Raw genomic sequence first — 14,097 nt, forward strand, 5'->3', positions numbered from 1 at the left:
GGGGTGTGTGAACGTTCCTGGCAGTCTAATGCAAGTCCACACATGCCTGCATGGGAATGTCTGCCTCACCTGAGGAGACTTAAAGATTGTCAGGATGGGTGCATTAACATAAGAAATATACCTGCAGATCTCTTAAATCCCACAATAAAACCCAGCTGCGCATTTCCGGATCTTACAGGGTGTGTCTTGGATGTTTAATGTCCACTTTGTTATCTTTTGGCTCCTGACCAATCAGCACTCCCGTGTTTTTACTTACATCGTCACATTGCATAACCCTCCAATGACTTCACGTTCTCCCGCAGCCTCACCGTGGGCGGAGAGACTTCACCTGAAGAGACCAGAAACATTTCCTCCTCCGCCCTATCTGCCCCCAGGTGAGTGGAGAGTGTTACCTGGCTAAACCCTGCACCTATCGTTCTGCTTTCCATCGGAACGGCTGCTCTTTAACTCTGGAGAAAAGGTAAATACCCATTTCATATTCTTCTCAAAGCACTCCTTTAAATGTACCCGACACCTGCGCTTGTTTGACTTCTCTCTCATCCATTTGCTCTGCGTGTACACGGTGGACACCTTTCATTAGATGTGCTGCACCGTAATTGTGACAAGAAGATGAATTGGTGTGCCATTGTGAACCTTAGTTTAAAAACAGAGAGGACTTTATTTGGGAGTTCCCTTTACGCGCTTGCGTAAAGCCTCTTTGACGCGCTGTGTCCGGAGGCGCAGTGTGCACGAGGAGGTTTCCCCGTGTGTGTGACTGTGCCAAGCCGGGTCTACTCATCGCTCGATCTATGATGAATACTGCGTGGGAAAGGCTGTATATATGATGTGGCCACTATGTTCCACAGCATGATTTAAATGCGCATTATTTATCATACACTCACTGTTGGTGTGAGTGGATGTGCTTTTCCTTTCCTGCAGATACAAATCTAACAGAAGGAGCGCGTCCTCCAAGTGACAGCAGGCGGGCAGTAAAAAGATAGGTATGCAGATAAAGGGACAGGAATCATTTAACATGTATATAGTGCCTTTTGCTATTGGGACATGTAACAGAACGTGAGAGACATTTAGGACATTTGTGTTCTCCATATAAAACGAATAAACACTATTAATCCCACAAGGGGATGTTCAGTCTTCACTCGTTTTTAGAGAACACTAGGCCTACCCCTGAAATACATACACATGTACAGGATTGATAAACACTCAACGCAACGCATGCATTAATAGAGGTATCAGAGTCAACTACCTACTGTTCAGCAGCTGTATTCATGAACTTGCTTCATATTGATGCTAGACTGCTGCTCAAAGTGGTTGAAGTCATATTTTGAGAGCTATCAGTGTGTTTCATTCTCGCGTTGCTGTGATTTGGTTTTACGAGAGACCACTACAGCGAGCGCACGTGCGCTCTGACCACCTCGCGCCTACTGGAGGACCCGAGCGCAAGTGGGCGGCACCAGCTGGTGCAGTGATGCTCGAGACCAATGCTGCTTTCAAACCCGTAGGAAATAACCACACGTTCACACGTTATATTTAAAGTACCTGGAAGACTAGTTCCCCATCATTTTTGTTTTACATTCAGCCACTGATTAATTATTTACACATCCTTCAATGCATGAAAAATAAAATGGTTCAGATTTAGTAAGCAAAAAACACTGGGTTCCTTGTGTGTGTTATCATCATATTGAAAAGTGAAGATTGGGATTTTCAGAAATATTAATAACCAGTAATATTTGACAGGTGATTGAATCACACTTCCTGCATGACTCTTGTTTCCTGAAGAATTGTATTGCAAAATGCACCAACAATAATGAACAAAAGATCCAGAAAAGCGAGCCAGTCAGGAATTGAAATACAAAGATATAATACTTTTTGGATTTTAAATGATTTCAGTATAGTGTTACCTCGTTCAGATATGCAGCAAGATATGTCGTTTTTGATAAACACATTTTTCTATTGAATGCTTTGGCTAAAATAACTAAATTATTACTTCCTTTTTGGACCCCAAAAACTAATGTCTGAATTAAAGAAGAATATGCACAATTAAAGTACTTTTAAAAACGTTCCCATGTTATGATTGGATCTTGTTATCCACGTCCCCCGAAAAGACCCTGAAATGAGAGGAAGTGTTATCGAACAATCTTAAGGGATTTTCAAAGCTCTAATTGTGGTTAATTCTCTGCTGAATGGTAGTAGAGGCATTTTTTTGAAATCTAAACTCTCTTTTCTCTACCCCCACCAGCCACCACAACAGTCTCATTTATCAAATCAATCCGAAAAATAGAAGAAGAAAAATGTGTCTACACAGACATCCACTCGAAGTCAACCATTTTTCTGAAGAATGTGCTGACATGGGGGTTTAAATTGCCATGCCTCTTTTTGGCTTTCGAGCCCGTCTCAGGATTAATGCCCAGGAAGCACCTGAAAACAATAAGCCAAGACAACAATTTCAATTTTACATAGATTTATATGTTGCATCGTTTATTTTAAGGCACATGCAGCGGTGCCCCTTTCAATTTAAGTAAAACCTGCACCAAAGAAAGAAATTAGTATTTAAAGCCAAGCAAGAGCAATAAAAGCAATCTTAATTTGTTGTGTTATCACAGAGGATGGTCTGAATACAGTATTTTACTATGAAATAATACAGTAACATGTTGTGAAATCCTGGTAATCATTTATCCTGTACATTCACAGTAATTAACTGTGCCTGCATTGATTTCCCTGTGAAATTCAAAATTACAGTATTATATTGTGAACATTACAGGTAAAGACTGTAAAGTGGTAAAACAGTAATTTATTGTAAAATATTACAGCTAAATATTGTGAAATCATGGTCATATTTTACAGTGTAACTACACCTAAAAGGTGAAGTCATGTCAAAGAATTGTCCCGACCCTTACCATGGCGTTTTATGCCAATGGTTAACATGACCTAGGAATATTGCAATCCTTATCGTTATAGAAGTAGCATCCCTGCACAATTATTGTAGAAATATCCAGTTAAACAGTTTCAGTTTATCACCTGAAACTGAAATCTCTGAGGAAAGCCAATGTTAGCTGTTTTCCTATGGGACTTGAACGCACCACCATTCTAGACAGTTTTGGCACCATTTTCGCTCAGCTTCCCTGCGCGTTATCTCTCTGCTCTATGAGGGGATAATCCCATTTAGACAGAGAGCGTCCTCACACGAGGACAAGATGTGTTAGCATAGAAGTCTCACTGTGACAGATGATGATATTTAGGCAGGGATTATCCAGAGCTTCTGTAATCTTTTTTTTTGTATATGAACTAAAATAAATAGATTAATCCAGTCGTTTCAATTGAAGGAGTTATTTATTTTTGGACAGATCACACAGGGAATTGTGACGGTCTTTCCTAAAGAATGAATTAGTGGCTCTCGGGCAGCGTTTCCATGCAACAGCGCAGAAAGCCCCGCAGCACACGGACGCACGGATAGATGCTGTAGACCGCGTTCACCGGGACTCAGGGCGCCTTTTAGAGCCGATGGAGCGACAGGATGATGGGGAGGATAGTGCCGAGGAGCCGGGTAAGAGCTTTGGCAAGAAACGCAGGAATATGATGGCCAATATGTGTGCAGTAGGGAGAACATAGAGCTGTTGGTACTCTATTTTCCAATTGTCATGCATGTCCCTAAATTCCCTCTGGTTAGTTCAGGAGATAGCGCACGTGCACTGGGTCTAATACAGATATTTGCATGGTGAGAGCAACATCACAGTGAGCCCATTAAAGGAGATTTTGACATTAAAATGCAGATAAGTGCTACTTTTATTTATTATTTTCTCATCAGGCAGTCTCATTGAGATCACGGTCTGGGAGGGAGACCTGAAAGCAAGACACTCTTACGTCAGCTGCAAAAACACAAACAATACAAATCTACATTACAAGGAATGAAAATAGTTTGATAAAAAAAGACCTGATAATAAAGTCTCCCATTGGATAGCAAGACTCCAGTTCAGCTTGAAGTCTGTGTAAAAGGTGCACAGTCCCTGAAAACAGTTCTGCCAACGTTTGTGTACAGGAGTACTTTAAGCATTGACTGTACATTTTAATGAGAGAACATGTGCGGTAGTTTGGAAGCTTTTTAAAGGAAAATCACAAGATGGCTTTACTGCTGGACTGTAAGGAGCTTCATCCTACTGTTACACCAAAAACCAAAATATGTAGTTTGTGATTAAAAATGATACACTACAATACAATGCAGGGTAAAATGGCTACAGTTTGGATGGTAGTTTCACAGACGTCCTTCTATTTAACACAAGAAGCCTAGACAACCTTAATCTTGAAGGGATAGTTCAGATCATAGCCTATTGTTTATGTATCATAGCATATAAACAATACTTGTTTCACTTTACACTCCACTGGGAAAACCCAGACCATTTTTCTACAATATTTTGTCTAAAATCCAGCTGCGGATGGAAACATGATATAGAATACATATTTTACTACCATACAATTTAACTTAAAAAAAGGTAAACACATTAACAAACACATCAACTGCAGAAACGATGTTAAGAAGTGCGTTTTATTCCAGTTTGGGGAAGCCTTAAACATTAATGCTCTCTTTCCAATTGTATTTGAAATGCAGGAACAGATAAATGGTGTTGTGTAGAATTCATCCATTACATGTTGTGGAATATTGGACCAAAAACTGTTGTGGGTAGTGAGGATAGTTGGTGTGTATATATTTTAAGATGAGTTTCAGCCATGCTTAAGTGAACAGTGATTACAACTACACATTGTGGATGCTTTTTGATTGTGTAAAATCATTTCTAGGTCGAAATAAAACACAAGGTGTGAAATAAAATGTTGCTGATAATATGACCAATATTATATATTTATTAGTGCAGCTAATCACTGTCATGAACATGAACAGATCTGCATAGGGATGCTCTTTTGGTAATTCTCAACATGTGTCCATATTTCCCAGCCATGCTCTCTCATGTGAGCTCAGTTGGTTTGACACACCTGTTCGATTCTCCACACATGCCTCAGACCTTTTGTGGCTTTCTTCCATAAGCAGGCAACATGTGCTGAATTGTTGGATAGTTGAATTATGTGGCACCCTCTTTCTTATGAAACAGAGCCATTGTGTAACACGTAAGTATTTGTGGTGGACAGGTACACATTGGGGTTGATAGATGCCAGTTCACATCACCCTGATGGTAAACACTGTCAGCATGCCTTGTGATCCTGTTAGATTGCTATTATATTCAATGTAAACCCCTCCTGTGTAGCCAAGACCAAGGCAGGTGAAACAAGGTTCAGCCGTTGAGTTTTTCTGCAGGTTTTCTGATTCCTGGATTTCCTAAAAGTATTGGCATGATCCTAGCACCAGTTCTCAAGGCAACAGGCAAATGACTATTCCAGTGATTTGCATGGAGATCTTTTATTTTGCAGCATGTCTCTGTTCGGGCTTGGCTCTTATTATATTGCAAGTTAAGCGGTTTACTATTCTGCTAACTGAGGTCAAAGGTTTTTCCTAACCTGTTGACCATGCTAACACACTGCTTTTTGATATCTAAGAGGACACAAATGGTAACATGATAACCGTGTGTGTGCAGATTTCAGAAACATGGTCTTATCATAGTCCTAAATGTAGATTTACAGTAAAACATCTCATGTTGTGAAAGCAAATCCATTCCCACACTGGGTGCCGCCTGTCTAGGCTGTGTGTCAAGACATTTGGCAGATTATATCAAGACTTGGGCAGGGTTGCATTGCCATGGAGGGCGTTACCTGAAACTAGGGCTGCTCAATTAATCGTATTTTAATCGCAATTACGATTTTGGCTTGCAACGATTATGAAAACAACATAATCGAAATAAAACGATTTATTTATTTATTTAATTTATTTATTTTTAATTGGTTTTTCAGTTGAATTATACTTAAAGTTCAGGGTAATCAACTGTTAAAAACATACTGTTCAAATTTATTTTTCAATAAATGGATGTTTTCAAAGTAAATGGATAATCGTTTTTAATAATCGTGATATCAATTATTGACCCAAATAATCGAGATTATGATTTTTGCCATAATCGAGCAGCCCTACCTGAAACTAATAAAACCCATTATAAATCTGATTGATGTTATTTTAAATAAACACATAATGTGGTTGCAGACACTTATTGGAACTTAATTGTGGCAAATTAGAGGATTTCCTGTGGCAGTACCTACCAACAAACCAATAGCACAATTCAACAACAGCATCAAGGACTTTCTTCATGCAATGATAATTACATATAAAGAATACTGTTTAACCAGATAACGAACACACATTTGGGGAAGTATTCTTGCCTGGATTCTGAGTGAGATATTCAGTGTCAGTAGGCTGATGCTGTCAAAGTCAAACTTGCCATGCGAGACATGTTACACCAAGTTCACTTCAGGTAATTAAATCTGCCCAAACAAAACAAGCCTGTTCTATCCTCTCACCTTTACAGCGAGCTTCGCCTGAGGCCCTGTCCTGTCTGTGCCAGTTCTACATAACACCATGGAGCTCAATGACCCATTTAAGTGTCATTGTTGAGCTATAGTTGCCTTAATTTCATGTACACTTTCTAACTTCCCCTTCATTGGAAAGTTGGACGCAACAAGTCCTCTTACCTATGGACATGACTTTACTTTGTATAGCCAAGCCTCCACTAAAAACATCTCCCTAAGAGGTTCTGCGGCAGTCTAACAGCTCCTTGCTTGTGATTGAGCTTCTGAGGTAGGGCAGTCATTATGTACACCACCACTAAAGCTGGTTGTCAGGAAGACAGAAAGACTAATTAAGTGTTTATAGGAACATCTTTCCCACTGGTTCCTACTGAAGCCATTATAGGCTGCAAATACTGTATATTCAGTCAGAAACAGGACTCAAGCTACTGGTTAAGTCTGAATGAAACTGTTGGCTGCATAACACTTCCACTAAGCATATAAACAATATCATTGTGGAGGCAATATTAAAATATATATAGCAATAGCAACAATTCATAGTCTTATTTGGGTGATAGTCATCCCGTGAGGGATCTCATCTTACAAGAATAACGACTCTACTATCCAATGTTGGCAGTAAACAACTGCAGTTCAGAGGAAATTGGGCGAATTAACTTGGCATTTACTCTGTTGACAGATTGTAATGCTGGTGTCCCTATAGGTTCCAATGTATTAGCTCATCCTTCAATCTTTTTACCTTCTTGTCTCTTTATTGAATGTTATCTCTTGGAAGCATTTGTATAACGTCTTCAGAAAGTTGCAGTGCGAATCCTGATTAGCCAACAAAGCGTATTGGTTTGCTTTTGGAAATATGGACATTTCAAAATAACTATGGAATTGGGATTGCTTATGTAAGGAAGTCACATAACAAGTAAGTCAATGTTGGTTTAAAATAATGATGGAAGCCTTTTTTGACCAAACCCAACGACACTAGCCATTACCGGACTTCGGTGTTGTTTATACTCACCTGTCCTGGCCCGTGATAACATAACCTATACTAATTGATTATGTGGGTTGTTAATTATTGTGCTTTACTTTTGTAGGTATAAATAAGAACAGCGTATGAAAACAGCCTGTAATATTAACCAATCATTGCTCAATGATAGTTATGTCCCTATCATCAGTAGAAACAGGTTTATTGCCATGTGTTAACCGACTTGGCAATAAACCTGTTCCTGATTCTGATTCGTATGATGATAGTGACAATAACAAATGCACAATCCAAACAACATGCTGCTGTATTAAATAATTAACAAATGTAGACCTAATTTGTCTGACTTCCTTTAAATATTCTTTAAAACATACCTCTTTATAGCCACCAACACGTGAGGCTGTCTAGTGCAGCTTTTTAGAACCACACAGCACTGGTGGCATGGTTTGTAGTCCATTAGTTTCAAACCACTTCTTCTTCAACGTTTCCCAGGTTTTCTCCAGACTGAGATTCTTCAACAGATTACTACTCAAACTCTTCCACACTGACATGAAGTTGTGCAGTGCTGCTTTAAAGGACCACAGTGATGGTTTGTTTGTTTGAGCTCATTAATCATATTGTTTATACTTTACATTAAGGCTGCTCCCTGTTGCATTAGACAGACTTTTACCATCAGACAGTCAGTGGTTTTAGTTCATTTCATCACAAGGAAATCTCTCTGATGGATTATCTGCAGTAACTTTTGAACGGCTGCAAGTTGATTCAAATTATTAATGAAATTAAATCTTATCTCAATGTATTTAACATCTGGGATGCTAAAGACCAAGTGGTCCCAAGTTGGTTTTGGTTTCTCCGCCTCCATATTGATTGTTTTGCTTCTCACAGCTCTCTTCAGCGTTGTTTCCAGCAGCAGCTGTTCAGGAAATAAACTGTGATATACACTCTGTATCTGCCTGGCACAAACTTCATCTAGTTAGTGTTAGCATCTAGCTAGTGAACACAGTGGAGCATTTAGCAGCTAAAGAGCCAGATATTACAGGAGTGGTTGGAAACCAAAACAGAGCTTGAAGAGTTTCAACATATGTTCATCGCAAAAATAACCACAAATAAACAGAGAGGTTGACTTATTCAAAATGTACTTAATTTGTAGTTTGTTATTGTCAAAGGGCAATGTCTCTTTGCTCAGCCTTGTTTGAGGCGCAGATGTTTGTAGTACTCTGATGGCCCCTTGCAGAACTGATAGTTCCTTTTTTATTCTGACAAAATCATAAGGGTGGTGAAATGTATCAGTGGAATTATGGTACAGCGTTTTACAGTCATATGTTCTACCAACAATGAACAGTCACTGAAGACCGAAGTGTACGCAAACCATTCACTGTTGCCTTATGAACCCCCCCTCTTCTGGTCTTGACGGATGATAAAGTGTCCCCAAAAAGGTTTCTACCGAAGTGGGCAATTGCCGAGTTGGCAATTTCCTCAAGGAGTTGTGTTTCTGTTAAACCTAACCGACGATAGGTTGGGATGTGTCACGTGTGCCGCAGACGATAGGTTGGACGTGTCATGTGTGCCGGATGTCGCCAATGACGTTATAGGAGCGAAAATTCTGGATCTGCTTGTTAGCACCCCCCCCCTTTTGTTTTCTGACACGTTGTGAGTTCCCTGACACACCGGGGACACATATTTATGTATAAAAGACCCAAAAAGTGCATTTTGCATAATAGGTCCCCTTTAACTTGTGTTTACAGGACCCAGAGAGGACGCCTTCCGAGCGTCATCTTGTTGAACGTCAGAGAACTGAGAATATCTAATATTACTAACCTCTCTAAACATTGAACACATTAGCATCGAGTTGTGTTTAGCAGTGTGTAACAAGCAGTTATCCAGTGATACTGATACTCCCTATGAACACCCAGGAGAGGTGCATTCAATTGTTTTCTTCATGATGGTTCCTCCTGAGCTTTTTATTAATTAAAAGTATCCATCACGGTTGATGGGAATGTCGTGATTACAAACTGTGGCCTGGTTAGAGAAGGTATAAATATATATGAGTGTTTTAGCCTACAGCAGTCTGTGGGTGTTTCTCAATCGCGAGTAAAGCTGCTTCAGAGCCACTATTTCAAGCATACTACATCATCGAGTGCCGCCGAAGTACTGTTCCAATCTCCAGCATACTTGGAAATCTACCGAGCCCGGCGTACTCCGTTTGGAGAAATATCGAGGCTGCACATGAGTAGACTCCGCGGTCTTAAAATCCCCACAATGCTTTGCGCACGGACCAATTTCCCCAAATCTGTGGCGGAAGATGTAAGGCGGGGCCTCTCATATGACGCACACCTGCACACTTGCTAGCGTGTTCCACTCTTCGTTTTCCGAATGCCAGGAAGTATTCTTGACTCGCTTCTGAAGCAAGATGCTCGGCAGACATGTGCTACCAAGCAAGCGTACTCGCGATTGAGAAACACCCTGTGACTGATAACCTTCATCTTGAGAGCTTCATTACACACAGAGGAAGGTGATCCTGTTGAAATGTCTGCCATTGGAGCACACTAACCTCCATCCCATCATTCTTTTCAGAGATAATACTCAGCCTCCGCTAATGAGTTCACATAAATCAGCTGGATCGGGCTAATTTTGGTGATATTACAGAAGAACAGCTTGTAATATAATGGTTGAACCAGCCGCGCGTCTATCAGTATCCATGGCGACAGCTGTTTCCTGTAAATGGAGAGTGGCCGTTCATCCGTCTTTATCTGTTTATTTCTAGCCTTCCTCAGTGTGCCGTGCTGCGTTTACTGCCATCTCGTAAAGTTTGTGAGTGATCTGGGACAAGAGGGGGTAAAATGTGTTACATTTATGAACCAAATTGTTTCCATGGAAACAAAACGTAATATCTCAAAATGGTATTCTGAATGGTTCTTAATAATGTTTTATTTTCGTATAATAAATGGCTGGTAGTAGCATTTCCCTCGATGAGCTGCTAAACAATCTGTCTCATTTAGCAGATTATACAAATCTGGCTTTCACATTTGGTTTGTAATATAAATCCTCACTGCATCAATTCTTGTTTTTGGATTTACTCATTTGAACTTGCCTTAAGATGATCATATCCATACAGTTTTGCTTATTGAGGGATTACTGAATGAGTTGATCAAGAGCCTGTTTGAAACAACCTTTATTATATATTTTTTAGGAATTTTATGAGGCTGTTATATTTTTAACCTGTTAAGCCCGAGAGACCCCGGTACCGGGGCACTGCCGCAACATCTTGCAGGAAACAGTGTCTGAGGGCATGTTCATTTAATAAAACTATGAATGTTTTATATCCATGTAACGGGAAGAAACTCATCTAACTGATAATTTTTTTTTTTTTTTCAAAAGAAAACCCACAATGCTAACACTGAGCCTCTGAATTAGCAACGAGCGAAAAATGCTAACACTTTACTGCACCGAAAATCACTCACAAAACCTTATTATTCATCTTTTCACCACATCCAACACATCGTTTCACATCGTGAGGTGACACAGAATCGATTGACACCGACATTATCACTGAATTATACGTATTTGCGACGTTCTAAGCAAAAACGGACATCAAAACAGGTGACGCTAGGTAGCTAAAAATGCTAACATTTTTACCTTGGCTCTGTAGTCTCTCCAAAGTGGTCTTCAATGGCATTAAAACTATAAAAACGCTGCTGAAGTTAATCCATAGGTTAATCTAATGTGTCTGTGTCCCTTTGAAATGATTTCTGATAATCCATAAGCATTAAAACTACTTTTCCGTTTCCAGATGTCAAAGCTAGAGATAGGTTCACTCTGATGCAAAATTACATGCGCGAAGCCCTCACCTTTTCTCTTCACAACGTGTGTGTGGGGGACTCCCCCTTCGATTCTATTGGCTCTAACGGTCAGAAAGAGGTGTCAACCATCAAAATCGAGCGAGGAGGGCCAGAGATATGGAAAATCCACCCAAATGACCCCAGAAGTGGTTTCTTTTTGCTAAACCTCTCTAAAAAGGTCAAATGTCACTTGTTTCAATCTTGATACAGGGTACTTATTATATGTTGTACTTTGGATTCCTAAAGCTTTTAGTCTACTAACCCATCATCCAAGGGTGATTTTCACTTTAAGTAAAAAAGAATTTTTGGACGGACACTATAATTTACAGTTTTTTACTATGTAAAATCTGAATTTTCTTTAAAATAAAAAACATCTATATTGATTCTGACTTTTCTACATCCAACTCACAGGTTTATCATTACTTTGAGAAAAAAGATTATTAATTTAACCCTTTTAGAAGGGAAGATATGGTAATTTGTTCTGGGAATGTCATTTTCGAGCCTGAGACCTGAAAAACAGGCTCAGGGCTTAACAGGTTAAAGCAGTGCAACGTACTGTGGCAACACTAACTTGAAAGAAAATGCATTAGTTATCCAATTCAAAGTCAAGTACAAAACAGTTCTGCTTTCAGAAAAATAGAAGCTGCATCTTAGGTTGTGTCTAATGGTTTATAGTGCATTTAGTAATATATGTAGTCTCAGTGTGAATATTGTGTGGCAGGAAGCTTTGGCCGGGAGTCAGATAGATTCTTACTATTACCAACATGAAAGAAACACTATTGTTCAGCTGCAGTTTAACCAACAGCTGCTCTTGATGGCTCTGTTCCCCCTGTATAATGTCACTGAGAAAACAACGAGGTAATCTGTAATGGATTTGTTTCTTTCTCATTTGATGGGGTGCTCTTTTCAGTCTGTTATGTATGTGCATGTTTAAAGCCTCGACACAGGAAGATTTAGCAATATGTTTTATAATAATACATTTATTTTTATTCAAGCATGCCTTTCACGATACCCAAGGACACCATACACTTCGATTAATACTCTAAGAGGTTCAAAGCAGCACAACATGATAAAAAAAAACAGGCAAACATGGAGGAGACAATCAAAAAAGACACTAATGATGGGGACAGGTTGTTCAGAGGATGGTGAGCACTACAGTGAGGAGGTTTTTTGTTGGGATCTGACTGTGGTGATTGTGTCAGTAGGATGTGTGTTGTGAGGGACTAAAAGCCTGAGCACCCATGGTGATTTATCCAATGCGACATCAACAAAAAGAAAAAGTCGGGTAGAAACAGGGTATTTAGCCTGGATCAAGGACTTTGAACTCTGCATGGTCAGTGCTATTGTTAGGCTAATAACTCATTTCATATTCATCTCTCTGCTCCTCTCCCAGGATCTCCAGCCCTAGCTCGTGAGCACTCAGGCAGCCCACAGCAGGAGGTGTCAGCCAGCATGAGGAGGAACGACAACTACCTGCCGGTCGCTGGCGAGGAGAAGAACCTGGATGTGGACTTCAACACCACCGCCAGGAGCAACGAGTCCATAGTAAGACCCGACACCGTACTGTTCTACTGGGTCATGATGTGTGGCGTAGAGCAGTGACTTAGGGCCAGTACGGAGGACCAGTAAAATACATTTTTATGAAAAGAGCCAAAAAGGTGCACATTACATTTCATTAGAACACAGAGGAATATTTTCATGGCTTTGTTTCTTGACATAGTTAGCAAAGACCTGCATGTCTCTGATTACTGTGAAAAATGCTCAAATAATAAGCCTGAAAGTATCAAGTTAAAAGCAGTCTAATATTTCTTTGGATTACCGGTTAACATTGGAGTTAGTTGGAAGCCTGGTTAGTCTAATCAAGACGCTGGAGGTTGGCTTGTATGTCGGAATCAAACACAGAGGGGTGGGACAAAGCGTCTGTATTTGACGACCAGGAAATTATCACCACCTGCAGTAACACTTGAAACTGGGGACATGGGCAGACAGAGTTCTAGAATACTCCTCAACTTACTAGGAATAGGAAATAGGAAAACCTCTTGCAGGTAAACCTGTGTGTGTGGCAGGGTTGTGTTTAAAAAATATGACAATAGCAGGGACCTTAAGGTGATACCATTTCCAAAAGAGTATAATTTGACACCTTCTAAACCAATTCTTTTTTACTTCATTTGATACCCATCATGTGATGGAGGCATTCAGTTGCGTGAAAGGTCAACACCACTCCCCAAAGCCATAGTTTAGTTTTGCAGGTGTCTTGACAAGCTAAACTGCAAATACACACACGGCCCTCTCATGAAAACAATTTATTTCTTTGAGTAACAAATATGAAGTGATATTCACAATGTGCTTAGGTGCTTACACAGCAATGCAGGACACAATACAAATGGAGTGATTTCCTGAAGATAACTCAGTGGAATCTTCACTTGCATTGCATCACAGTTGTTCTTGACACGAGCTGTGTTGTGTAATCAGCGCTGATGAAAGGTCAGGTGCACACACAGCATGCCAACACAGGCTCACCTCTGATATGTGATTATGATCGGCTCCACACTGTTACCATGGTGCTGGATATAAGTGATGCTCTATTAAATGCTACATGTATATTGTGAACAGCCCAGTTACAGCATTCCTATTTTATGGAAATGTGGGGACTACTCAAAAGTATGTGGTGCATAAACCATTTCAAAGAGCCAAGACTCAACCATCCATAACTCTAACTTATGCTTTGTCATTGCATTCATAAATAACTTTTGACTCTCTACACGTATGCCAAAAGAACCGCCGTAATTTAGGCTATAGCCAACTGTTTTATATTTGCATAGTGTCCGGGGAACA

The 14,097-nt window shown here is 40.0% G+C and overlaps 1 protein-coding gene across 3 annotated transcripts in view; it reads left to right on the forward strand.

Moving 5' to 3' along the window:
- Positions 1–315: 315 nt before the first annotated feature.
- Positions 316–14,097, forward strand: part of ano1a (anoctamin 1, calcium activated chloride channel a) — a 77,395-nt gene continuing 63,613 nt past the window's right edge. For 2 of the 3 annotated variants that reach the window (XM_034140936.1, XM_034140938.1), the window contains exons 1-2: positions 316–460; positions 12,656–12,807. In XM_034140936.1, the coding sequence (XP_033996827.1) occupies positions 12,715–12,807 (93 nt within the window). In that variant the 5' untranslated portion in view covers positions 316–460; positions 12,656–12,714. Of the gene's footprint in view, positions 461–918; positions 981–12,655; positions 12,808–14,097 lie in introns of all 3 variants that reach the window. The other variant, XM_034140937.1, reaches the window with a different exon arrangement.

Source organism: Trematomus bernacchii, unplaced genomic scaffold, assembly GCF_902827165.1.
Source record: "Trematomus bernacchii unplaced genomic scaffold, fTreBer1.1, whole genome shotgun sequence".
Lineage (NCBI taxonomy): Eukaryota > Metazoa > Chordata > Actinopteri > Perciformes > Nototheniidae > Trematomus > Trematomus bernacchii.